At 32.6% G+C, this 25,479-nt stretch overlaps 1 protein-coding gene across 6 annotated transcripts in view; it reads right to left on the bottom strand.

Moving 5' to 3' along the window:
* LOC145672463 (fatty acid synthase-like) overlaps positions 1 to 25,479 on the bottom strand; it is a 342,995-nt gene that overhangs the window by 128,763 nt on the left and 188,753 nt on the right. For 5 of the 6 annotated variants that reach the window (XM_081741622.1, XM_081741632.1, XM_081741625.1 and 2 more), the window contains 6 exons: positions 23,886 to 24,076; positions 20,811 to 20,963; positions 12,989 to 13,162; positions 9,127 to 9,327; positions 6,590 to 6,828; positions 2,418 to 2,648 (listed from right to left, as the gene is read on the bottom strand). In XM_081741622.1, the coding sequence (XP_081597748.1) occupies positions 2,418 to 2,648; positions 6,590 to 6,828; positions 9,127 to 9,327; positions 12,989 to 13,162; positions 20,811 to 20,963; positions 23,886 to 24,015 (1,128 nt within the window). In that variant the 5' untranslated portion in view covers positions 24,016 to 24,076. The remainder of the gene's footprint in view (positions 1 to 2,417; positions 2,649 to 6,589; positions 6,829 to 9,126; positions 9,328 to 12,988; positions 13,163 to 20,810; positions 20,964 to 23,885; positions 24,077 to 25,479) is intronic. The other variant, XM_081741635.1, reaches the window with a different exon arrangement.

The following is a 25,479-nucleotide window of genomic DNA, read 5'->3' as shown; positions in this document are numbered from 1 at the left end:
TCACTGCTGTCAAGGCTTGTCATTTGCGTACTTTGGACCAATCATAAAGTCAGAGCATATCTCAAAATTCGGTTGATGGCATGTCTGGGAATTTCACCCTGCAGGGAATACTCTGCATACTCATTGAACATTAATGAAATATGCATTTTTGGATTGTGTATGTGTCTTTACGCTGATAAGGACCACCACTGCACGATTTCTCGAATTCGAAATAGGGCCTCTTGAAATTTGTTTTTTCTTTTTTTTTGTGATTTTGGACAGGCCTAGTTCTGAAACTGAACTTTTCCCCACATGTCAATAGGAACTTTTTGACTTATTTTGATGTAAGGAACACCTCTTACAGTTTGTCGGTATAGTTCATTAACACCCTGTGTGTGTGTATATATATAGCAATGAAAATTAATAATTCAGCTAATTATTTCGTTTAAAAATATAGTATAAAAGCTACTGTTCAAATTCTCTGTTAGAAGTGTTTTATAAAAGTAGATTATCATGAAACAATATCAACTTATAGTCTTTAACTCATAGACCTATGGAAACAGGAAATAATTATGGACTTTAGAATTATGCTTGATATGTCCATTTGTACAAAAAAATATTAAACTACTGTATTATGGAGACATTACTGAGAACACAAGTCTTGAATAATTAGATATCTGATTATCGAGTGGCGTTCTATAGAGATTACTCATGGCATGACACTAAAAGCACTCGCTTCTACTACTGTAATTCTCAGCTTTTCAGGATATGTATGTATCATCAAAGTTTCATGACTATATTTATGATTTTAAGTATTTAACCTCGTCATTCAGCATGTTTTCGATTATTCACAATTGTTGCCATGTCTAACTCTAAAAATATACGTTTTTTATGTATTAATACTTTTAAACAAAATACGTTCACGTGATGTGCCTTCCTTTTTTTCTTACGTGCTTACCCATCTCCAAGAATTCTGATCTGCTTTGTTTCCCTCCACTACATTCCTATCATTATCATCATTCTTTTAAATGACAAAATTTTCGTTTCTTTAATCTTATGCCTACTCCCTATATATTAATAGAGACCCCATTGGAAATTGAATTTTGATTCACGTGAATCAATGACACGTCTGAAAATCTAATTCTGTAGTGGTTGTATCTAGAATTTTGTCAATAACCAACTAAATAATACATTCGGATGAGTTCGTAAAATATACACAATCTGATCATGATTGTCCCTCATAAATCAGAATATAATGAAGAAGTTAGATCTTTAGATCAATTAAAGTGCAAGATTTTAATACTGGTCCATTTTTACTTAGGACTTAGGAAACTACATTGTCATGTAGGAAGAATAAGATTAGTAGTTATGGATCTCTATACCTAGGTGCAAAGAAACAGTATGTTATTATTACGAAAATGTATTACAAATGTCGGAAAACGTTTTTGTGGAAACAGCTCACAAATGATGTGTCGATCAAAATTATCAACAGAGATCTCTGGCGTTTTTCTCGTTATAAAGTCTCGAGTGTAGACGAATCCAACAACGATTATTCAGTTCAAGGAGATTTGACGTGTCACTGCACCGCCTAGGACAACGGCATAAGTCCTAAATATGTGAAACTTTAATTTATAATTTTGTCTCAACAGCGAGAGTGTCCTACCAAAGCTATGGGCTGTTTGTCAAATTTTGTGTTCTACAATTAATTGCAAGATAAAGTAGGTGACAAGAAAAATAACGCTTCTATAACTTCTTGTTATTGAATTCAAACTGTTTGTATGTCTCTTAGAGACTAGCCCAGCTTTCAATATTCGTCATTAATTATTCAATCTTCGATATATTTCACAATTTTCTTAATGTACGAAGTTCGACGATAGTTTAATAAACTAAATATTTTTCTTACATACATCTTTTATAGTACACACTCAAATGTTACTCTAAAAACTTTTATGAACATTTATCATGGTAAAAGTTTGTAAATGCACGTTTAATATGAGAAACGTTTTGGATCGTTTGGAATAAATCATTTCATATATATAAGAAAAATGTCCTTTCATCGAGATATCTTTTTAATGCGTTATAAACAAACAGAATACAACAAAGGTTCAGGAATTTGTTTCCAGATTTTAGTTAACCATTTAAGTCTGAAAATATTGTTGATTGTTGAAAATCATTTCATTACCATAGATAGAAACATTTCAAAGCAGTTGTTCTTTACAATTTCAAGAATTATATATTCTAAAGAAGGTATGGCTGATAGTTTTTGCAGTAAATTAGTGAGACTAAATTTTAGCTAATTTTAATTTGGGAGACATACAATTGATGACACCTAAACTATTTCTATCGATGACTTTAAATCCTTTCTAGATATTAGAAATTTAATAGATGTTTATAACAATCTCTAAAAGAGTAATGTTGTAATAAGTATTTTGTGTTACTTGTAGTTTGGTTCCAATGAGATGTGCTATTTCTGCTCTTGGAGTTTTAAAATTTACAGTTGGTGGGATTATTCCACTCTCCATAGCAATTATAACCTTAGCAATTGAACATATAGCAGATGCAGCTTCTGTGTGGCCCATGTTAGGTTTTATGGTTCCAATGGGTAAGACAGACTTTCTATTCTTACTAAAAAATTCAGCCAATGCTATTGCTTCTTCTATGTCACCCATCTGAAACAAACAATTTGCCTTGTGAAATTTATATTATCAACAGAAATAAATTGAACAACCTTTTATTAAATAGTTGTTATTTCCAACAGATATATACACAGTTATCAATTATAGGATATTTACATAACATAAATAAGATCTTTTTTGTAGAAATTACAAAAAACTTCAAGTGATATTCGTCATGTCTCAAGAATACAGCACTAGAATATTAAAACTTACACTAGTTCTGTATTATGATCACTACTGATTCTTATAATATAGAAGGATGTTCGGATTATACCCAACTGATTTGATAATGCTGCTAACATCTGTGTAGTTGCTCCAGAAACATAAAATCAATGTCGTTATCAGTGTGCTATCTCAGGTTCCAGGTGCCGTAGGTTCTATTAGTGTTAATGAAATGTAGCTGAAAACGAACCGTTATTGTGAAGAGCACATCACTGCTTTTTTCCACGCACACTTTCCTCATAATGAAATAGTGAAATTGTGTCGGAAAAATATTTTACTATCAGGATGACCATAGTTTAAAAGACATTGTGGCCAGGCAAACCCAAATTGTGCTATATAGAAGTATTTGACAACGGAACTCTGCTTTTTCTCTTTCGTGACATTCTTGTCGAAAGTTCTGACGCTATCCTAATTAATTTATACGTATCTGGACTGCTATACCAACGACTACAATATAAATAAGACAGAGAGATTTTCCTCATTGCGTATGGAAAACCTGCAGGAAGGAATGACAGGATGGTGGAATTCACATGTCTATGCTCGAACGTAGTTTGTTGCAATGAAAATTGTAATGTCGGGCGATAGTCAACAATGCTGGCTGTCCGATAGAAGATAACCGGTGGTGATGCAATGGCGTTTCATAGGATAAATACACTTTGTAAATTTGTCGGATATTAACCGAACAACCTTATGTAGTAGCGGCAATAGAGCCTTTTTCGAAAATAACATCCAAAAAATATAATCTGCAAAGGAACAAATCAAACGATAATAATCTTTGAGCATGCGCACCATTGTCATTTATATAAAGATATGGAGGCAATTCACAACATTAAGTTCAACGAGACTAAGAAAAGAAGACTAACATGTAATTTCTTAATAGGTTGTCGAAGATATGAAATATATTGATTCTGGAAAGATATTGGAATAACTTAAATAACGCAAATGCACATTTTATCTGATTATAACTATGCTGACGGGAGTGGATATACAACCTTCACTTGAATATCCAATTGAACCGTAAGAAAAGTAAGGAAGTAACAAATTGGTTACTGAAAAATTGAGAAATGAAGAAGTAAGAAATCGATTCATACGAAAATTCGAAAAAAAAATTATTAGTTATGAGGAAATGTATAAGAAGACAAATCTATGGAAATTTAAAGGGAATAAGATAATGGAAAATAAAAATGAGCAGGTAATTAGCGAGAAGAGTAAACTCTTAGGAAGATCGAAAGGATATGTTGATGATTTGTATTTCATAGATAGCATGGCCTAGAAGTTAATTTAGAAAATGTTATAGGCGAGGACAGTAAAAGGATTATGATATTAAGAACGAGTTCAGAAAAACATCCGAGATGAAGAATAGAAAGCAAACGGCATAAATAATACATACATCAATTGAATTCATTAAGAGTTAATGGGAAAAGAGTAAGATAGAATTGTTCTGACTGTGTAGTGTAATGAAGTATATGAAACAGGAGAATGACCAAAAGATTTCTTGAAGATGATAATAAAGCTCAAAAAAATGTGACTTGGACGGAAGTATTGGAACCACATCATATATAGGAAAAAGTTTTGCTTCAAATACTGAACAGATAACAGAATAGAAGAACAAATGAGAAAGTTGAGGACGAGCAGTTTGTGTTTAGGAGAGATAAGAGCACAAGAGATGATATGGGTAATTAGTAAAAGACTTTTTAAAAAAGCAAAGAGATATGTGTTGTATTTATTTATCTAAAAATGGCTTCTGAATATATGAACTGGAAATTGTTGATGGGAGTTGTAAAGGTTGATTAGCTGGAATAGAAGTATCGAAGAATCATAAGAAACATATATTTTATATATGAGTTAACAAGTAAGTGTAAGAATAGAGGAGAAAGTGGCGGAAAAGAGAACAATTGAAAGGAGGGTTCAACAGAGACGTTGTCTTTCATCAACATTATTCAGTATTTATCTAGCAGAAAGAGTAAAGAAGGGGCTTCATACGGAAGACAGTATTTCAGCAGGAGATAGAAGATTAAGGTGTATACGGTTTAGATGATATAGCGCTCGGTATAAAATCTGAAAGATAAATAATAATATACAAGTCAAATAAATTTGTTAATAACTATTATACGAGCATATATTCTATGAAGTTAAATATATTCATGCGAAATATTTCCTACATTCAAACAAAAAAAAGAAAAGAAAAAAAGAAAAAGAAAAACTCATACATAAAATTTTCCAGTGTTTTCTACAAGTGTTATAGAACTACAATCGTAAATGTTACTTGTAAATATTATTGCTGTTACCTCCAGTTTTTCATGTACAGATATAATTTCATCATGTATACTATAACGATAACATTTATAAATATGTAAATGTTGATATGACAATTGTCCGTGTTGTATGACATTTTTCTTTATGGCCAGATCTAAACATTTAACTTGTTAACTTTTGTAGCCAGACATGTATAAACATGTTCTTCTAGACAGTTCTGATATTACGTAAAGAAACCATTAATAGTGGATATATTCTCAATTATAAAGAAGGGATTTTGTGAAAATAAAAAAGTAAATGCAGAAAATCTTCGAAAGATATATCTGTTTAAATAGATTTTTATCTTGAGTGTTATCATTGAACATTTAGTAAGTAAACTATGTTTTAATTAGTTCCAGAAATTATAATATAACGAACTTTGTGCTAATATATGGATGTTAAACAACTAAAAGGAAAATGTCCTTTATCAGTTTTACTTTAGTATTATAAGACTATGCCTCATAGAGAAGGGTCTCTATTTAAAAAACAAAACTATAGAAAATAAGATGTATATTTCTATTCTGGTATTGATATTTGAAACTACTCTACTATTCTTTTTCTTTTTGCAATAATAAGATAAAACGGGCAAATTAAGGAGTGCTAGTTTACTTTTGGCGCACCACATTTTGGAAAAGTTCCAGGTAAAATTCAATACTTTGTACGAAAAGACATATTTATAAAGAACAAATTTCTACAGGCGATAGAATTAAATACAAAGTAATACACCAGTATTTTAGGTTTACAAGTGTATGGTTACTAGTGTCAAATCATTACAAGTGTTTCACGACAGATAAAATGATTGAGTGCAATTTAAGATGACTATATTAGATATTATTTTCCACCGGCAGTGCATTTCTGCACAATGCATAGAGGCTGTATTTTATGTATACAAGTGGAGCGCTACTAGTATGAAACCATTACAAGTGCCATTGAAACTTGTATTATTGCCAAAACATATTGGTTTTCACCACCCTTGCTTACGCATATATCCACCGTTGCTGACGCGCCTTCTTCCTTCGAACGCGTCCCTCGCTGACGCTCGGGCTCCAGCTTCTCCCTGCCCCGAGTCGGTCAGATAGCATTCGTGCTTCTTAGTAGAAAGCTAGCATAGGTTGGTCCGTGTTTTGCACTACAGTTTTTATGCCATACATCTGGACGCCATATTTATACGTAAATGGTAAAATAATTTTAATTTTTCAACAATTACATTCTGGTAGCTCCCTTGAATTTTATCTGTGCCAAGTTAGATATTTTCATGTCGTCCAGCGCAATTTATTTAGGAGGCAATAAGAAGGAAATTAGTGAAAGAATTTTAATTTTTGAACAATTATTTCGAGTGTTGCGCCAAAAGTAAACCTGTACGAGTTAAAGTGCCCGTGATAAGAAAGTAGTGTGACATTAGACTGCGATTTTATTACCTTTGTTCCTGTTCCATGTGCTTCAACATAACTAACTGACGATGGGTCTACACCACATTGCGAATAAAATTCTTCTAATAGATTCTTCTGTTGAGCACTGGAAGGAGAATTGTTTCCTCCTTCCTTATAGCCATCGCTATTAACACCGGTGTGGATGATTTCAGTGTATACCCGTCTGGCATTTTGCATTTTTTGCACAAAAGCAACGACGCATGCTTCGCTTCTAACATAGCCTTTCCCTAATAGCAAAGATAAATTACTATTGTTAAAACAACAAATGTACAAATGTTTTGTGAAAAGCATGCCAAAACTCATCACAGAAATTAAAAAGTATAAACTAAAGTTAAATATCAAAGTAAATGAAGGAAGTCGGAAATGGATTATTTCCAACGAAGGTAATAATAATAAAATATTTTAATTTTAAATTTAATTTTTTTAAGTAAAAGCACTCTTTCTTTGGAAATAAAGCAAATCATAGTAAAAAGTACAAAATAATTGTGTTTTCAAGAAAATTACTTTTAAAACATCTATTTGAGCATAAATAAAGAGGGTTCCCATCCTTGTCTTTTTTAGTCATGCTTAAATATATTTTTTAAAAGTAATTAGCTATGAACAACGGTTACCGATGAAAGTTTAGTATATTGGAGCATACAGTAAGTTTTCTTTGTCGCTGATACTACCATTTTGCATTTCAGCGTCGCTAGTGAGGAATTTCGGGAATAGTGAGTTCTTCAGTTTTGCGAAATGGAATTTGGAAATGAAAATAGAATATCTCATATTACAAAGATATTTCAACAATAAATTTATTACGGTGGTCATAGAAACAAGGCACATTCTTGTTCAGTATCTTTACTATCCGTTGCGAAATAATTTAATTGAAGCAATGGAGTTTAAGTTGCAACTATATATATTAATGCAAGCGTCCCAATATATTAGTGCTCAAATGCAAATATGGTTACAGATCTTACCCTATTTTGACACAATTAAATTGAAATAATGAAGTTTTCAATTTGCAATTAAATCGTCACAATTGTTTGAAATCTACAAATTGCTTGCATGTTAGCGACATCTATTAGCGTAAGACAGGCAACACATGTAGCGATATTTGTTAGCGGATGACACATTGACACGTTCGTCTTTTATAAATAGAATAATGAACTTTAATTATTTTTTTTCCTTTTGTCACTTATTTCCCTTTTTCCTTTGTACTTTTCTATTTCTTCTAATGTCGACAATTATATAATTTTAAGAAAATTCTTGTGAGTCTATATGAAAAGAACTATGAGGATACATTGTACTTCAATTTTAACCTCATTTTCTATAAAATTTGCTTAAAGTCGTTCTTACAACGGAGAAAAGTTTACATCTTAACAACCTCTGCTCCTAAAGAGAAACTTTTCATTTAGTTTTTTCACTTTCAATACTTTCCCTTGCAAAATGCTGCAATTTGTCGGTAAACTTCAAAGCTTCCGTCTGATAACCAAAACTGTATCAGGATAACGTGCTATGCTGCCCTGTTTATTTGTGAGTTTTTGAGATAGGTGGACAATGTACTTCGTCGTTACACAGATATATGCAGTTTTACTGAATTAAATATTTCTTTATAATGTGTTAATAATACAAATGTTCAGTGTTTATGTACCAATAATAATGATTTATATTTTAATAGTATTTATGATATAAAACATTCAGTTTCAACCAAAAAGAAAAAAGTCATAATCAATCATTCAATATCAAACCAAAATTTAAAAAAAAAATATCAGAATTAACTACAAGAATGTGCAATGTCACCTATGTTAAATTATAAGTGGGACACCAAATAGTATAAGTGAAAAATAATATAAGCAAACTAGTAGCGTGCTCAGAATCCCTCTTTGTATAATGGATTTGACAACTGAAGGGTGGACCTAAGCGTAAATTGCATAACATGTATTGGTTGAGTTAGCTGTATATTCCTTTGAATTTTGTGGTCTTCTTTAATTCAAAACATATTGTCTATCTAATTTGCTTTTCACTTGCTGTCTGTGACAAACTTATCCTCTATTGAACTCATAAGTGGAAATGGTAATTAACACTCAAGCTTCAGTACACACCGAAATATATATGTAAATTTCGAATATATATATATATATATATATATATATATATATATATATATATATATATTGTACAGTCGCCTGCAAAACTTGCACTCTGTCTGATACTTGTTCCTTAAACTAAAGTTGAAATGAATGAGCCAAGGTAAGTTTGATTTCCAGCAACTTCTAGTTCTTTGGATAAGAAAGAATATTATACGTAGATAAGTTTACGAGTGTTGCAGTTATGAAGCACATGGAGACTGCACATGGATATATCTACCTTAACTTTGATTGTTAAACAATATATGTGTGGCAGTACGACGAAAAGTTTTGACTTTCTCTTCAGTTCTGTTACGATTGTTTCATATAAATGTTATCGAGAATATTTTATATGAAATAATACATTTAATTATTGTTCATATCACAAATGTTACATACATGCATTAACAGTAAGTTTACCTTCTATATCAAATGTTCTACAAACACCTTCCTGACTGAGAAGTCCTGCATTGTTTAGGATTTGACTTGCTTGGGGAACGAGGATATGATTACATCCTACGACAATCGCGTCATCACATTCACCATCTATGATTGATTTATTTGCTAAATGAAGTGCTACACCACTCGAAGAACAAGCTGTATCTACAGTTAAACTTGGACCTGAAAAGTGAGGGAAACCTTGAAATATATTGAAGCAAACAAACATACATACAATAACTTCTTCGTTTATAGTTGAATGAACTTCGTATCTCCGACCTTGATTTTTCGGAAGTACAATTAATTAATGTTTCAGATGTATTATGTTTTATTTTATTGTGTTGTTATAACAAGAGTTATACTGCGGAATAAGATCTTAACATTGATAGCGTAAACCGGAAAACTCAGATATTATTGAGAAAATTGTCTCTTATTCTGTGATGATAACCAAGTTTGCGGAACTTTTAACGGACAGCTACAAAATCATTTCTTCAAATACCATCTTTCTGATTTTCATTTAATGTGTTCAAAATGACTTAATTGTTCTATTTTTTTCTTAATTTATTATGTTAATTTTGATGTAAATGTTTTATTTATTGTTCTTGTTGATATTAATTTAAGGATATTCGAAAGCATAGCGCAGGATTTGGGAGAAAACAATCGAAATTATTTAGTTCTGAAATGTTTTATCTTTTATGGAATTTTCTTCGTTTTCTTTTAGAAATATTTTAATCGATACACTGAACTTTATGAAATCTAAATATTCATAATAATTTAAAAACTTTATATGATCTCATTTTATGAAAAGTTAAAATTCTGTCAGTTTGTTGAGACTGAAGGATAAATTCTGCCTTTGGGGGACCAGAGTTTTTCTAGAAATTGATACTTTTCTGTTAAATGTAGCCTAATTTTGGCTAGTTTATGTTAGTTTTATTTATGTTAGGTTAGGTTATGTGTTTCACGGGAAGTTTAACTTTGTATTTACCTTCAAGGTTTATATAGATAGGCAACAGCTTCTGTTTTTCACTTAGTCCCCCATCCCCGGCAACATTTCTTTTTACTCCATTACACGCATTGCATTTCTATTCTATTCACTTCACAGATTACTCACACATTAAGTACCCTTCCGTAATTACAACGTGTTTCTTCTGTAAATATTCTGTTTTTCTTGCAGTTTTACTATAAGGATCCATAGTAGTAGTAGTAGTATGAAAGGGTTAGAAGCCCCGCAGTGGTTGGTTTGGTTCTGTTCTCGACATGGAATGGGCAAATTAAAGACTTGCCCAATGAATCCGTACAATGTATGAATCCGTATAGTAAAACTGCACCCTGTTTTTTTTTTTTTTTCACCTAGCTTTGCTCCTCCCCCTGAATACAGAATTAGCTCACACAAAACAGTAATTCTGTTTTACGATAATCTACTGTAACGTGTGGAATAGTTTTTGGATAGGATTTTCTAGGAAATTAAGGAACAAATAACCATGCAGGAGTAATCGTAAAACCATTCTTTTTCACGTCTTTTAGCATGGTTTGATCCAACCCTTAATTTAAAAATAGAAGCTGATTGTTTTTCATAGCAGCTTTTCAACCTTTTCCGAGTATATGCAATCGGAAAGTATACGGTTTTGGAAATGGTGGCTATTGATTTTATGTTCATACCCGCAAAATGCAGACGTAATATTCATAGTAATCGAACCCTGAGATTTATTTAAGTATATTGTTTACAAGAATCTATTCGTCGTTACAAAGAATATGGAATATTGATTGAGAAGTTTAAGATACACAAAGCGAAGTAGCTGTCGTGTATATGCTAATGATTCTATTTCGATGTTGTAGTAGCGTATATGTCGTCTTGAAGTTACGTCAAGGCTGTTTCAGAATGTTCGTTGTCCAGGTTTATGACTATCTCGTACCAAAGAATGTTTATGTGTTTGCCACCTCACTTTCTGTTATAATTGTGCGTTTTTATATCCAGTGATAATGCAGTATTGTTTGATGTTTGTGCAAATATGTACGTATATGTTATATTAACATTTCCTTTTCCAACATTTAGATAAAGGCTAGTATCAGTACTATGAAGTTGTTCGTTTACTTGTAACTGCAGAGTTCGCGCTTCCACATATACGAGAACATATCTTTTTCTCACGCCGAATTCGCGATTTTTGAAGCGAAGCCTAAAGTTTAATTAACATTTACAGTTAAAATTGTACCACCGGATCGTGCTCAAGTAGCTCGATAGTATTATGATGACAGTGAGAGGTCACAAACTTTATCCGAAATTTTGATATGTAACGAACATTACGTTCTTTCAACCATTCTGATTTGTTTGTGCCTACTCTGTCAAACAGCCTTAAATTCAAACACTTTATAGGAATACTTTCTTATGTTCAGAATAATATAGTACACAACAGCTTCACATATCAATTCTTGCATAAAGGTGCCAATATGGAAAATAAATTAATTATGTGCAACTGTGCGTTGATAAGGAGGATCTTGTGACCTAATGAGACAACGTTTTATGTAAAACAAAAGGTATCTTAATTGAACATTTAGGTACAGTAATTTACAAAGTAGGTAAATATTTACCAATAATATTTTTATAAGAATATCATTTCATTAACCTGTGTAGAAACATGGAGGTAGAGGAAGTACTTCTTGAGCAGTCTTTCAAGTTTAATCAAGTTATGTGGGTTTTCGGGTGGACAATGACCATGTCCAAGAATTTTCTTGGATTGTTCCCGCTTCATTCCATTTCGTCAATATTACTGTTATTTCACCATTATTAATTAGCCTTTCTATCTTCTCTCTTAGCCTAAAGTATACAATAACAGGATTTAAAATTAAAATTATGTTATTTCCTTAAGTAAGAGGTTGCAGAAATAGCAACTAAAGTATCTTGGGCATTTAAAGCGAAGAAGGGACACTGACAAGTATGTGAAAATAAGATCGGAAAACGCTATAAGTAGCAGGAAGAAGGAAAAGGATAGACCCAAAACAATATGGAAGGATAAGTGCAAGCCAACTTGAAAGCGAGGATGGAAAATGGAAGACTACAGAACAGAAGAAAATGAAGGCAAAATATTAAAAATCGAAACGGAACCCCATTTTATCACGAGAAATGGCGACTACAACGAAGAAGATGCATATTTCATTAAACAGTGTATGTATATAACTGCTGCCACTGTGCAAAAACAAGATAGAAGGCCCGTCACTGTCTTCACAAGTTCTCTATCGTGTGGTGTTTCCTTCATAAAATATGAAAGTGAATATTACTTTCAGTGAGAAAGTACTGAAAGAGCTGCATTTCTAATATTTAGCCTTTAGAATATACTTAATATTAGACCATTACTTAAATCTTCTAAATAGGCTTTAAAATGTGAGATTTAACTTCTATGCTACCTGGCAAATACTGATTATAACAGAAATTATGGCCATGTAGAATTTTCTTTCTCAAATTGTTCTGACAAGGAGTCAAGAATTTTATCTTAAAAGGTTGGAAAGAATAAACATCAGAACATTTTAGGAATGATCCAGAAAAAAATGATCAAAAGATTTTAATCTGGGTCAATTAGTTTTGGATCAAGGGCCACAAAATTTTTGAACGGCCCCTAAATCGAGTTTTTGTATATTCTACGGAATAAGCACATCATACTGAGTTAAGTAAGTTATCTTTTGATCCAAAAATATTTTCACAGTTTAAATTTATACTTCGTAATACATATTACTTTAAAGAGATTTAAATGATTGCTGCTGCTATCTTATTTAGGTCTGAGGGTATAGAGTTGAGAAAAGAGAGGAAGTAGCCATTTTTTTAATAGGAGATATAACATGATGAAATACATACCAGTAAATCCAAATTTAAATGAAATTTTGTTGGATAACATAGTATTAAAATATTCAATATCTTTGCTTGTGGGTTCAAACTTTCCTTCCTTTAGTCTGCTGCACAATGCTTCTGAAAACCAAGATCCTACAAACACACCTGTTTTTGAACCTCTTAACGTCGTCGGATTGAAACCTGAAAGTCAAAATATTTAATTTCAATAAACTACACATTCTCATCATTTAACAGTATCCATGTCAAACAAATACGAGTATATGTTTTTAAAATAGCAATGAGTTAGTTGCTGCATAAAGGCAGTTACAAAAATAAATAATAAAATTTAAAAATGTAGTAACAACTACAGGCATTAGAAGTTCAATAAGATTTTGAAATAAAAATATCAACAGCTTTGTAACTCATATTCTTAAAAAATGTGTAGTTTATTAACAATATTTAGTTACATACAGTAAAAGTAAGTTATCTTTGTTTACTCTACGATTGCTCCTTCGCCTTACCTTTTACATAAATATAAAGCAAATGTGGGAAGTATTTATACAAATGATATTTTCAATATTACTTTGAATTATGCCATATAACATTTATTTTCATTAATATATATTAAATTATGCTCTTAATACATATATTTGAAGGGCCTGGGGCAGGATAGTGTTATACCACATTTGAATAATTTCGAGATAAATGAAAATTAAGTTTCTTTTTTTTTTCAGAAGAAAAATCCTTAAGTATCAATTTTCTTCGCGGAAAATTATATTAGAAAGGAAGGTTCCACATTTCTCTACCAATATAGTTCCAGTTTTAATGAATTTTAACATTAGGTAATGAATAAATAAAAGAAAGTATAATTGTGGTATAGCATTATATTGCTCCTAGTTTTTATTTATAAAAAATAGACTAAGAGTTGTTAAACATACTGTATAAGCAGTGTAATGATGTTGTACAAGCTTTCATGTGTTTCCAGTGAGTTTCGGGAGTCTTTGGTTCCGATACGACCCGAACTCATTCCTGTTCTCTCGTGGTGTTGAATAAAAGGCGCCATTTCTTAGTATGCAGTTAGCAATTATAGTTATTTTGTGGTTGTGGTTGAAAAACTGGATTTATGTTGGAAGAGATAATCGGGTAGAAGACATGTGTGTGAAAATACAATAAAGCCTGTGCACAGGACTTCATCTTTTCAAAATAACTCACGTGTTAACGAACTTCTCAAGAAGAAAGAAGATCGGTACAAATCACATCTACATCGGGGCTGGTTCTTTATATATATATATATATATATATATATATATATATATATATATATATATATATATATATATATATATATATATATATATATATATATATATACAATACAATACTCTAGTAGTAGTGCAGGTGATTATGCAGATAAAATTCACAAATTCAGTGCTTGAAGTATAAGCAAGGTAAGAAACTGTTTTTCCTAATCATCACTTGAACATGTTGGTACCGGTAAGCGTGTTGTATAACACCGACAATCTTTGCTAATGAAAGATAGACAGCATTGAACAGCCGTGAATGGACACGTACAGTTTGTCAGGAAAGTAAATGTATACTTTTTTTTTTTTTTTGAATGTGGCATTCCTGCGCTCCAGCCATGGAGAATATGAGAATTAAATCAATCAAATGCTTACTGAGGGGCAAGAAGAAAAGTCTAATCTGAATAAGACATTAAAGAGGGTACAAGCTGTGAATACGAATAGTGCATAGTATAAATAAAGGACGACACCGAAGAGAAAGCCAGAAACAGCTGCTAAACAGAGAAAAAGAGAGTAAAACTTGTCGAAGTGGAAACATAAAATACAAATACCAGCAAATACGCCGACAAGTAAACGTTTACCAAGCAATGATCTTGGTGTAGTAGCTAAGTGCTGGCTTACAAATGCAAAGGACGTCGGTTCGAATCTCCTACAAGAAGCTCTTTTTTAATTTGTGTCAATAATGCATACAGCTCATGAGAGTGGTGAAAGAGACCGTATTTAGTCTTTCGTAGCAATTATTATTGGTAATGTTTAATACTGATAATACTTTTTGTTTTGGCGTATTGCTTTTATTCTTCTCTTCATTATGAAAGAGAAAAATATTCGAACAAACGCCACCAAAATTCCTCTTATTTTGAATGTAAACGCCATTTGCAATTAGTAAAGAATAAAAATTGAACGTTCCAATGTAGCTTCATTAAGTAAAAAAAAAGGAGGTAGAGGGGTTCGAACCCATACTCATTGTCATTAAAAATACAATCTCTAGATGCATTTAACCTCTCAACGACGATTTCTAGGTTGAGTACCGGGAGGCTTGTGTTTAGGTTAAGCTGGTGAATACGTTTTGCAAACAGACCCGGTTAGGTCTGACGCAGCACGGGTGCGAGGCTCTTTTGCCAATCATCACCCTCTGAGTCAAGAAACACTTTCAGATCGAAAGTTTCTCTCTGTGTGTGTTTCTATCTATCTATCTGCATATACACAACGCTTTTTGTGAATGCAATAACCACCGTAATTTTCGGCGGATTGAGTCCAAACTTGGCACAAACATTCATTGAGTTCATTAGCCACAATAATCAGATGAAAATGTTCAAAATGGCGACCCTTCAAACTCTTATAAAGTTCCAAGAGAACCAAATTTCGCCCATAAATCAGTATTCACAAGGTTTAATTGACTCTTTCTCTTTAACTGAAATATTTGTGTGCAAGGACTTACCCTCTTTTATTGAAATATTGGACCCGATTAATCACCTAAAGAAGAAAGTTCATGCCCTTTCGCTAAGGCCAGGCTTTATTTTTTTTTATTTTTTTTATTTTTTTAAATATTTTTTTTTTTTGCAGGGGGAGGATATTTTCCTATCGGAACGAGATGATTGTTTGTGATGATATGAAGTTACACATTGAAAGTGAAGTAACTTGTAATAGGAAAATATCCTCCCCGGATAGGAAAAAAATATTAATATAAAATGTGATAGGAAAAAGTATTATTTAAAAGAATAATATGATAAATGTGCTTTCCCATAACACACAGAACTGTAAATCATGTATTTCCAGTTCGGGAGCGTGAATGGCGAGGAGTGTTATTTGATTTGCTTTTTAGTAACACATTGCATTGCAAATAGTGGTAAGTAACATTAGTGGTAAGTAATAATAATAATAATAATAATAATAATAATAATAATAATAATAATAATAATAATAATAATGGTATTAAATGTTTTAAAGCTGCCCTAAAATTTGGCAAAACTTACTTAAAGCTAGAGATTTCGGGGAAGGAGTTCCGTTCCTTCAAGACACACCTCCGCAACTACCAAAATTTTAAACTGAAACATTCCACTAAAGTTTCAAGCAGAAAGTATTCTACTGTATGTTTTAAGGAAAATAACTGTAATAAAAATAACTGAATATCACGCAACAGTAAGGTATATAATAAACAAATTTTTAGGATATGCAGAGGTAATTATATAAGCTTTGCTACAAAAAATACCTACACAGACCATAATTCAATAAGCTTTGAAATACAAAGTAACAAAATAGCCTATCAGATTCAGTCTACAAAGCAATTGTTACTTAAATAATGGGCATACAGTATTTCGAGAATCGAGACAAGACGAGAAATGTTTACGATACTTTTCGTCTCGTCTCGATTCTCATCTCCAAAACGGGACGAAAATTTGAGTTAGCCTTGTCCTGTCTCGAATGTAAAATGTTAATTCTCATGTTATTTTGTTTGTTTTAGAATCGAGTTGAGAAATTTCTCTTCTCGTGGGCAACATTAAACAAAACGCAAATATTATTTCCAAATATCACGTTTCTGCTTGTAATGGTATGGCCTGAGCTATAATAAGCTCCTAGCGTTAATCTTCTACGAGATAATAATAATTGTTATTATTACTATTATTATTCCCGAAGATTTGATAGTTCAAATGTTGAAACATCCAAGTATGCAAATATCTGAATATAATAAAACGTATGTCATCGCAGATCAATCGCCATCAAAAATCCTAAAGTAAAAAAGAAAATTGCCCGACGTGGATTCGAAAGAACAACCTGTAAATTACTGGCCAAGCGCCTTGACCACTGAACCGCGATCACTACGCAGTAAACGATTCGTCTTTAGTCTGGTTTCGTTAGGTTTCTTTGCCTCCGTTTGCAAAGTTGTATGTTATATTTCTTCGATTTAAAACGTCTTTCGTATTTCTTTTGTGATGATATAAGTGAATAATCTTCGACAAAGTTTATATTAATAACTTGAGTTGCTCTGAAACCTTTGGTTCACAAGTTTGTTTCTTCTCCACACGAAACTACAAATATGACAGATTTAATTCTCCCACTCTGCATTTGTTTCAAAGCAGTCGCCATTACCTGGTCAAAGTCTTATGTCCACTATGATACATATTAACCGAGAGAAATTCATTTCACGGAAGCTGAAATTTCAGTTTCCGGATTTCGGAAAATCGTAGAATTCGCTAAAATTTCGGCATTAAGAAAAATCCCGGAATTCGGAAAGAATCTGGAATTCCGAAATGTTTACGAAATCAAAAAATTCTATAGTCCGGATTTTTCCGAATTTCGGATTTTTTCCAAAATCGGATTTTTCCGAATTCCGGAATTTTCCAAAATCGGATTTTTCCGACTTCCGGAATGTTGCGAATTCCAGAATTTATCCGGTTTTACTTTCGGAAGTCCGGATAGTAAAAAAATCCGGAATTGGCCATCCCTAGTTTACACACAACCTTTCAGAACACTAAACTAATAGCTGTCTACAAACAAACTGCAAAGCATTTGTATCCTGCAATACGTCATGTATTAAAATCCGACAGCAGTTTCATTATCTAACCAGAAATTGCATGTATCTAGCTACTGGAAGCTGAGGTATGAAGAATTGTATTGTGTATTATCGTTTAGTGAATATACAACCCTGCAAACCACTGAATGTCTAAACGGTTTTCGTTAAATCCAAGTTGTAGTACTCACAGTTACATCCATTTGTGTCTATATGATCGGGTTAGTAAAGCTTTCTATATGATAGGGTTAGTAAGTCTTTCTCTGCTCTCCCGTAAAGTTGTGATATAATCTATTACAGGATACAGAACGAATTATCAATTTAACAAAAGTTGTTGTATTACTACACATCTGTTTCCGCCTCTGTCATCTCTGGTCGACCTCGTTGACTCGACATGTTTGCTTTCTATATCCCTTTCTTCCTTTAGTGAACTAAACAGTAACTATTCTGAATTATGTTACTGCGCATGCCTCGTAGATAAATATTTCTTCTGATCCCAATAGTTTCCGTTTTGTCCAAGCAATGTTCGGTTTCTTATTCCCAGGATGACCCTTTTATTACATTATATGGAGAGCATGTAGGTCTAAATACCTTATGTATTACATAGCCGTTTAACTACTACATGTAAGAACATTGTCGACTTCCAGCAAAGAAGGAACACGTGATCATAGTATACAACCCACGGAAGTGATAGCTATTAATGCAGCGGTTATAATCCGTAACGACACAGTGGGTGAGTGGACAAAGCACTGGCTTTTCCCACCGGCCACCCGAGTTTGAATCTGTCTTGGCTAGATTTTTTTATCCATTTGGGAGAAAGTATTGTTTTTTTCACTACAGATAGTCACTCTTTTCGCATTTTTTGTCGTCCTTCACAGTTAAAATAACTGTCTATCCTTATTCCCTCTATGAATGATGGATCTTCTCTTTGGTTTCATGTCAAACACGCATAAGAAATGAAAAGACGCTGTTGGTAATAACAATAATAATATTAAATATTACTAGCTAAGTCGTGCGTATATTTCGCACAATATAATTTTATATTATCATGTAGAAATAAGTAAGGCTTAAGGCTGGCTAGCGCCCCCTCATATTTTTTTCGATGCAGCTTATGGGTTCACGGTGTCCAACGTTGGTCCCATCCCACTATCACCTCCTGTTCTCTCGATATAAGTTATCGACATTTTGCCTAAAGAGGGCTCTGCCGTGACTCTATGACTCCCCATGACAATGCCTCTTCGTTCATTTTCCATTGAAATCGTTTATTTTTCTGAGTATTATGAGTTCATACTGTCCAACGTTACTCCCATCACTCTACCATTTCCCGTTCTCTCGATATAATTCTTAATATTTTGTCTGTAAGGGAGATATTGCGTTTCAATCATTATGTTTGATGAAGAATTGAGGAAGATATTGCGTTGCCACAAACAACACTTCTCGTAATATATACTACTACTACTACTACTACTACTACTACTACTACTACTACTACTACTACTAAATAATAATAATAATAATAATAATAATAATAATAATAATAATAATTATTATTATTATTATTATTATTATTATTATTATTATTATTATTTTACTTACCACTAATGTTCCCTACCACAATTTCCAATGCAATGTGTTACTAAAAAGCAAATCAAATAACACTCCTCGCCATTCACGCTCCCGAACTCGAAATACATGATTTACAGTTCTCTGTGTTAGGGGAAAGCACCTTTATTATATTATTCTTTGAAATAACACGTTTCACAAGTTACTTCACTTTCAATGTGTAACTTCATATCATCACTAACAATCGTCTTGTTCCGATAGGAAAATATCTCTCCCCCTGCAAAAAATGACGTGAACCGTAGAGAAAGGGGGTGAACCTTCTTTAGGTGATTAATCGGGTTCAATATTTCCTTGCACACAAATATTTCAGTTAAAGATAAAAAGTCAATCAAACCTTGTGAATACCAATTTATGGGCAAAATTTGGTTCCCTTGAAACTTTTTAAGAGCTGGAAGGGCCGCCATTTTGAACATTTTTTATCTGATTATTCTGGCTAACGAGCCCATTCAAGATATTTCAACAATTAATGTTTGTGCTAAGTTTGGTCTGAATCCGCCAAAAAGTTACGGTGGTCATGGTATTCACAAAAAGCAGGTGTACATTTACTTTCCTGACAGACTATACTTCCAATAGAACACAAAGGTTAACTTCTCCTCTACTTTGTACAACCAACGACTTTCCCATTAAATTAAGACAAAAGCTCGTATGAAAATGATGTATATACCACGCTAGTGAAAACGTTATCTGACACCATATGATCCAAATGTTTTTTTTTTCCTTGATTGACTGATCAACGGCCAGGCTAAATCGCTTAACCTAGAAACTTTAAATTTTGACAGTGCATAGGAATTGTGGCGTAAGGTACTACCAAGGAAAGATTTTTTGAAACTCGACGTGAAAGGATGGAAATTGGAATTTTTTCTTCCCGCAGTTTTCCTCTCCAAGGGAAATATTAGAAAAAAACTGTGAGACATATCTCTAATTATTTTAAATGGGAAGTCCATATACCGAATTTCATGTCTCTACCCTTTCGAGACTCGGAGATATGGACATCTTATTCATATATAAAAGAAAAAGTTCTGAGTAAGTGACTGATTGATCAACGTTGAAGCCAAACCACTTAGGGTACAAACTTTTAAGTTTTGACAGTGTACAGGATTTGTGACGTAAGGTATCACTAACGAAATATTTTGGAAATCTGGTAGGCAATTATTGTAGTAAAATGTCCATATCTCCGAATCTCTGAAGGGTAGGGAAGTGAAATTTGGTATATCGACTCCCCATTTAAATTAACATATACGTGCGTCAACAATGTTTATATTTTCCATGGAAGGGAAGAAATAGGTGGGAAAAAAGGGTAGGGTTACAAAATTGTTTTAGAAAATTCTTATAAAATATTTTGAATTTATAAATGTTAATGCATATCTTTCATAACAAATATGTATACAATTCAAACCTGGAATAATATATAACCTACCTGCGTCAACAATAGCTTCGAAAGTAAGTTCCAGTATTTGTCGCAACGTGGGACTATAATGGTCTGCATGAGATTCTGGTACACCAAAAAATGATGCGTCAAACTTTTCCATATTATTGAGTTTTCCTCTCCTTTCAGGCAATTCTTGATAATCTACGAAATGCAAATATTTACATCAGACCATATGTATTATATAACAGTATAATCCTTTCTCAATTCAATAAGCTTTTCATAATCCTACCTGTCTTTTTGCTACTAACCCATTTTCCAGGTTCTTTGATTTTAACAGGTTATTAAAATATGCAGTACATTACTTTGTACTATTGCAAGTAGTTATTTACTTTGTATTATATGCACAGAGTTTGATCAGCTTGCAGAATTAATAATGTATGATAATAATAACACAATCACAATATTTGTTTCTATCTTCATAGATAAACGTTAAATTAACCAAACGATCAAATAACGTTTTTCAGTTTTATTGTTTTATCTATCAGGAATATCAAAACAATGCCTATACGAAATAGACCTAAACACCTCAATGTTTAACAGATCATCTAGTTATGAGGTCAGTTAGTTACACTAAAATTTAAGCTTTAATATAAGCGTTTCTGACAATCACTTATCTTTCGCATTTACACGAATGATGTCTGATTCCTGTAAAATATCATTTATGTTAAAAGACACGAACTTTACGAAAAGGGGTTCGGAAAACACTCAAATTTAGACACTTGAGTGTTATAGTACAGCTTTTTAAAATACTTAATTGCTAACATATGTAGATATTACATTGTAATTCAACTAAAATCTAAGTAAAGATAACTTTTTTTGTTTAATATGCATAGTAACTTGAGGTAAAGAACCACAAAATTGTCACTTTCATCACGAATATTCAGTTATGCAAAAAATTATATACTTTTCATTATAGTATTATTTTTACATAAAATATATTTCGTAGCATATTTTGCTATTTTTTACATATATGTTCCTATAGAAATCCTGCAATTACTACAGGTTAGAAGGCGGACAAAATCCACGAAGTACTAACATTGTCATAAAAGTGATCACAGAACTACGACAAGTTTAATAGATCTATAATTAAAATAACTCTGGAGGACGTTTGTAAAAGATTGAAACTATTCATAATCACTAAGACTAGGATTGATATGACATGCCATATTTTTGTACTGGCATCTTTTTATATGTCTAATTCAATATAAACAGGCATGTCCACGAAAACAGGGACAAACATTCATGAAAGAAATATAGTTATAATTTTTAGTCAAGTTGTTCTTTTGATAAAAATATAGTTGTATGTAGCTGGCATCATTAATTGTTTTTCAGAGAATAACTATTTTCTTATTTTTTCCGTAGGTTACCTTTAATCTACTAAGTTTTAATGTTGATTATGCTATACAAGCTTTATTTATTATTACATAGGTCTTATTTTTTCTGTCGGTATCCCAAGTAAAATTTCATATAACTGATGAAACCTTTTCTTAAAGTAAAGTTCAATGTTCAACTTAATTAAACTATGCTTATTTCAAGTTATTATAAATGATGTTGCTTATACTTAATAATAAAAGATCGTTGACAAATGTAACGTGAGTTACCCGACTCAGTGCATATTCCACTAAAATAGTCATAAAATGTAAATAAAAATTTAATATTTTTGCCATAATTAAATTGTGTGTGTCCCTATCTTACATAGTAATTTCATGCACATAGCTATGCCAGCACAAAAGAAAATGTACTGAAAAATCTCTGGTTCTGAATGTAGGGAAAAAAATTTGTAACGTGCGTTACTATAGTATTTTCTTTTCTCCTAGGTTTGCTATATCATATAAAATGGCGATATTTGGTAATTATCTGTATAAATATGACAGTTTTCCTTTTTTTTAAAAAAAAAAAAGCTGTACTTTTATGTTTATTTGTGGTTAGTATTCTTCAAAATATACGTCATTACGTAACGTGAGTTACCATGGACATACCCAAACACATTTCGGACTCCTGTGAACTTTAAACTAAGGTTGTTATTGGTCATATAAATGGATATTTTTGCTTTAGTTATATTTAGGCTTGAAGTGATATAAAGTAATATTTTGGTCATATTCTAGGCGAATTTCACTTATCGCTTGGAAATATATTTGCCAGAATTGGCTACTTCAATATTTAGAAGTTCTTTCTTAAAATTATTTGAAGAGGATTTGAAAGAATGCTGTACACTGCAAGGGGATCAAAGTGGTTAGTCTGCTGTAGCGTCAATCACTTTAAAAACAGAATACACCATCTCAGCTTCGGTCTCTCTTTCTTCTCGTCTGCAAAAATATTTCAAAGCCAGTTTGTTTGTTACGTATTGGTGGAAAATATTTTCATCCACTTCGAAGCATACTTTAAACGCTTCTTTAGATAAACATATACCGCAAAACAGTCTTTAATATATCACGGAGGCACTTCCTTGCCCCCACCCCTGCAGCTTCAAAGACTCCTTTGTTTCTCGATTATATTTTGTCTTATTTCGCCATTTTTAGGACATAAACGCATTTATACTATTTTCAAAGTTTTTAGGTCATACAAACCCGAACCCTAATAATCAGTGGCGTAGAAATGCTAATCGTTCACTTACGCTCATTACTGATATGTATAGCTCAAGGTCTTAATCACTCAAGTAGCTCAAATAAGTCTAAATTATTTCCGAAAATCCCATGTGCCTCTAGTTTCATGGTTTCTTTTCAAAGATACTATTTGAAAAGAACTATAGTATAGTTGCAGTCCACAATAGAACAGACAACTTTCCGAAGGTTCTGCAATATTAAGTGAAAGTAAATTGGCGAGAGAACTTAATGTCATTGACGTAATCCACAAGTTCATGCTCCCGTGTATAGTTAACGTGTGTAACAATACACGTTCACAGATTTGGAGGCTTGTAAATGAACAGTTTTTGAGTAGGAAATATGTGATAACACTATGAGCTATCGTACTCATGACATGAACCTTAGTAATATCACTGCTGCCAATTACTTGTAAATAGTTAAATACGTAGTAAAAATAAAGGATTAAAATGTATATACTTACATTTTGGCCATGTATCATCTGCTGTTGTGAGATCTTCTTTGTTCAGAAGTTTTTCTCTAAGTTCATTCATGTTATTGCAGTTTGGAAATCTCCCTGAGATACCAGATATAACGACTTTCTCTCTTGTCATTGTTGCCTCTAATATTTAACATCAACTATGTCCGAATTATTGTTGGTCTCTTGGAGAAGTTCTATCACAAAAAAAAGAAAAGAAAAGAAATAGATAATTCTGTGATGAAGTAAAAAAAAAAAATCTTTAAGATCTCATAGTTTAGTCATTTAGGCTAACACAGACGATGAATAATGAAAGTGAATGATGGTAAAATTAACTTTATGTACTTTCTTAGAGGAAATCGAACCCGGGACTACATGCGCCAAAGGCTCATGCGCCAGCCACGTTTTTCATAGTTGTTATAGAAATATCGTAAACTTGTTAGTAAGAAGTACAAGCTTAATACAGCAAGCAGAAAAGGGTAAAAAGTTAAGAATATAACATCATAAAAGTTCAAGGAACAATAACAATGCTGACATATGCACGCAAACATTCTTAGGGGTCTAAATGTCTAACAATATCAGTAAAAACTGAGCAAGCAAACGCTGCTCTGCTAGAGCGGTAAATTGCTTTTCACGCACACGGTTTAAGTATGCTATGTAGAGACATTGGTCACAAAATCTCGGTAAGCTAAGTACAGTAGAGAAGTGAAATCTCGGTCTAATGTGGACCGAAGGGAGGCTGAGTTTGTGAAAATGTTGGGTTATCGGGAATGGGGTTAAAAGAGAATAAGTACGAGTGTTTCCTCAGAAAATACAGTACTGTACTTGTATGTATCGGTTGCTTCAGAACACAACAGAGAATCAAGTGCCCAATTATCCTTAAACAAGGAAAAGTACGTACTTTACGAAGGCCTTTACTATGTATGAAATGAAAATTAATGAAACACACTGTACAGTAATTTACCTCACAAGACAAACCTCAGAAATATACTTGAGCAGGTCTGCATGTGGGGATTTTTCGCCCTGTTAGGGTGTGATCGCGTCCAGACTGCCGACTTTTAGGGACTCTACTGTGTTCATAAACTTTATGGTGATCTTTAGCAGCGGCGTAGCGTAAGGGAACGCCTGTATGCCCGGCATCCCCTGTTAATAAGAAAAAAAGTACGTATTTCATTATATTTATAAATTGCTTATAATTATCACAATTATTTCCACTGCAATCTTGTGGATGCGCTCTCTCGCTTTACTTTGGCAAACGGAACCTACGCATGCGCATCACTCAGATGCACATTTTCTGTCTTTCCTCTTGTTGTATGCTATGTTTCTCGGGCATCCAGGCCTACTGCAAGCATCGGGGTTTTCGTCTGCTTTCTGTCGAATGCGCATGCCCAACTACTCCCCGCCATCCCTTTGCAACCCAACATTTGCTTTAGATATAAGCTGGCGTATGCTCAAGTACTGCCAACTCTACATATTTTGAACTAAGCTATGGTTTCTGTATAGAACGTACGACCGCTGTCAAGGAAATAGAACAAAACATAAATAGTTCAACGCCATTATGAAGCATGTCGTTTATGTAAGTGATAGTATAAAAATAGTT

This window comes from Thermobia domestica, chromosome 2, assembly GCF_964235325.1.
Source record: "Thermobia domestica chromosome 2, izTheDome1.hap1.1, whole genome shotgun sequence".
NCBI classification, from domain to species: Eukaryota; Metazoa; Arthropoda; class Insecta; order Zygentoma; family Lepismatidae; genus Thermobia; species Thermobia domestica.
Note: the sequence above shows the minus strand (reverse complement) of the source record. Positions and strands in the feature narration are given on the sequence as shown.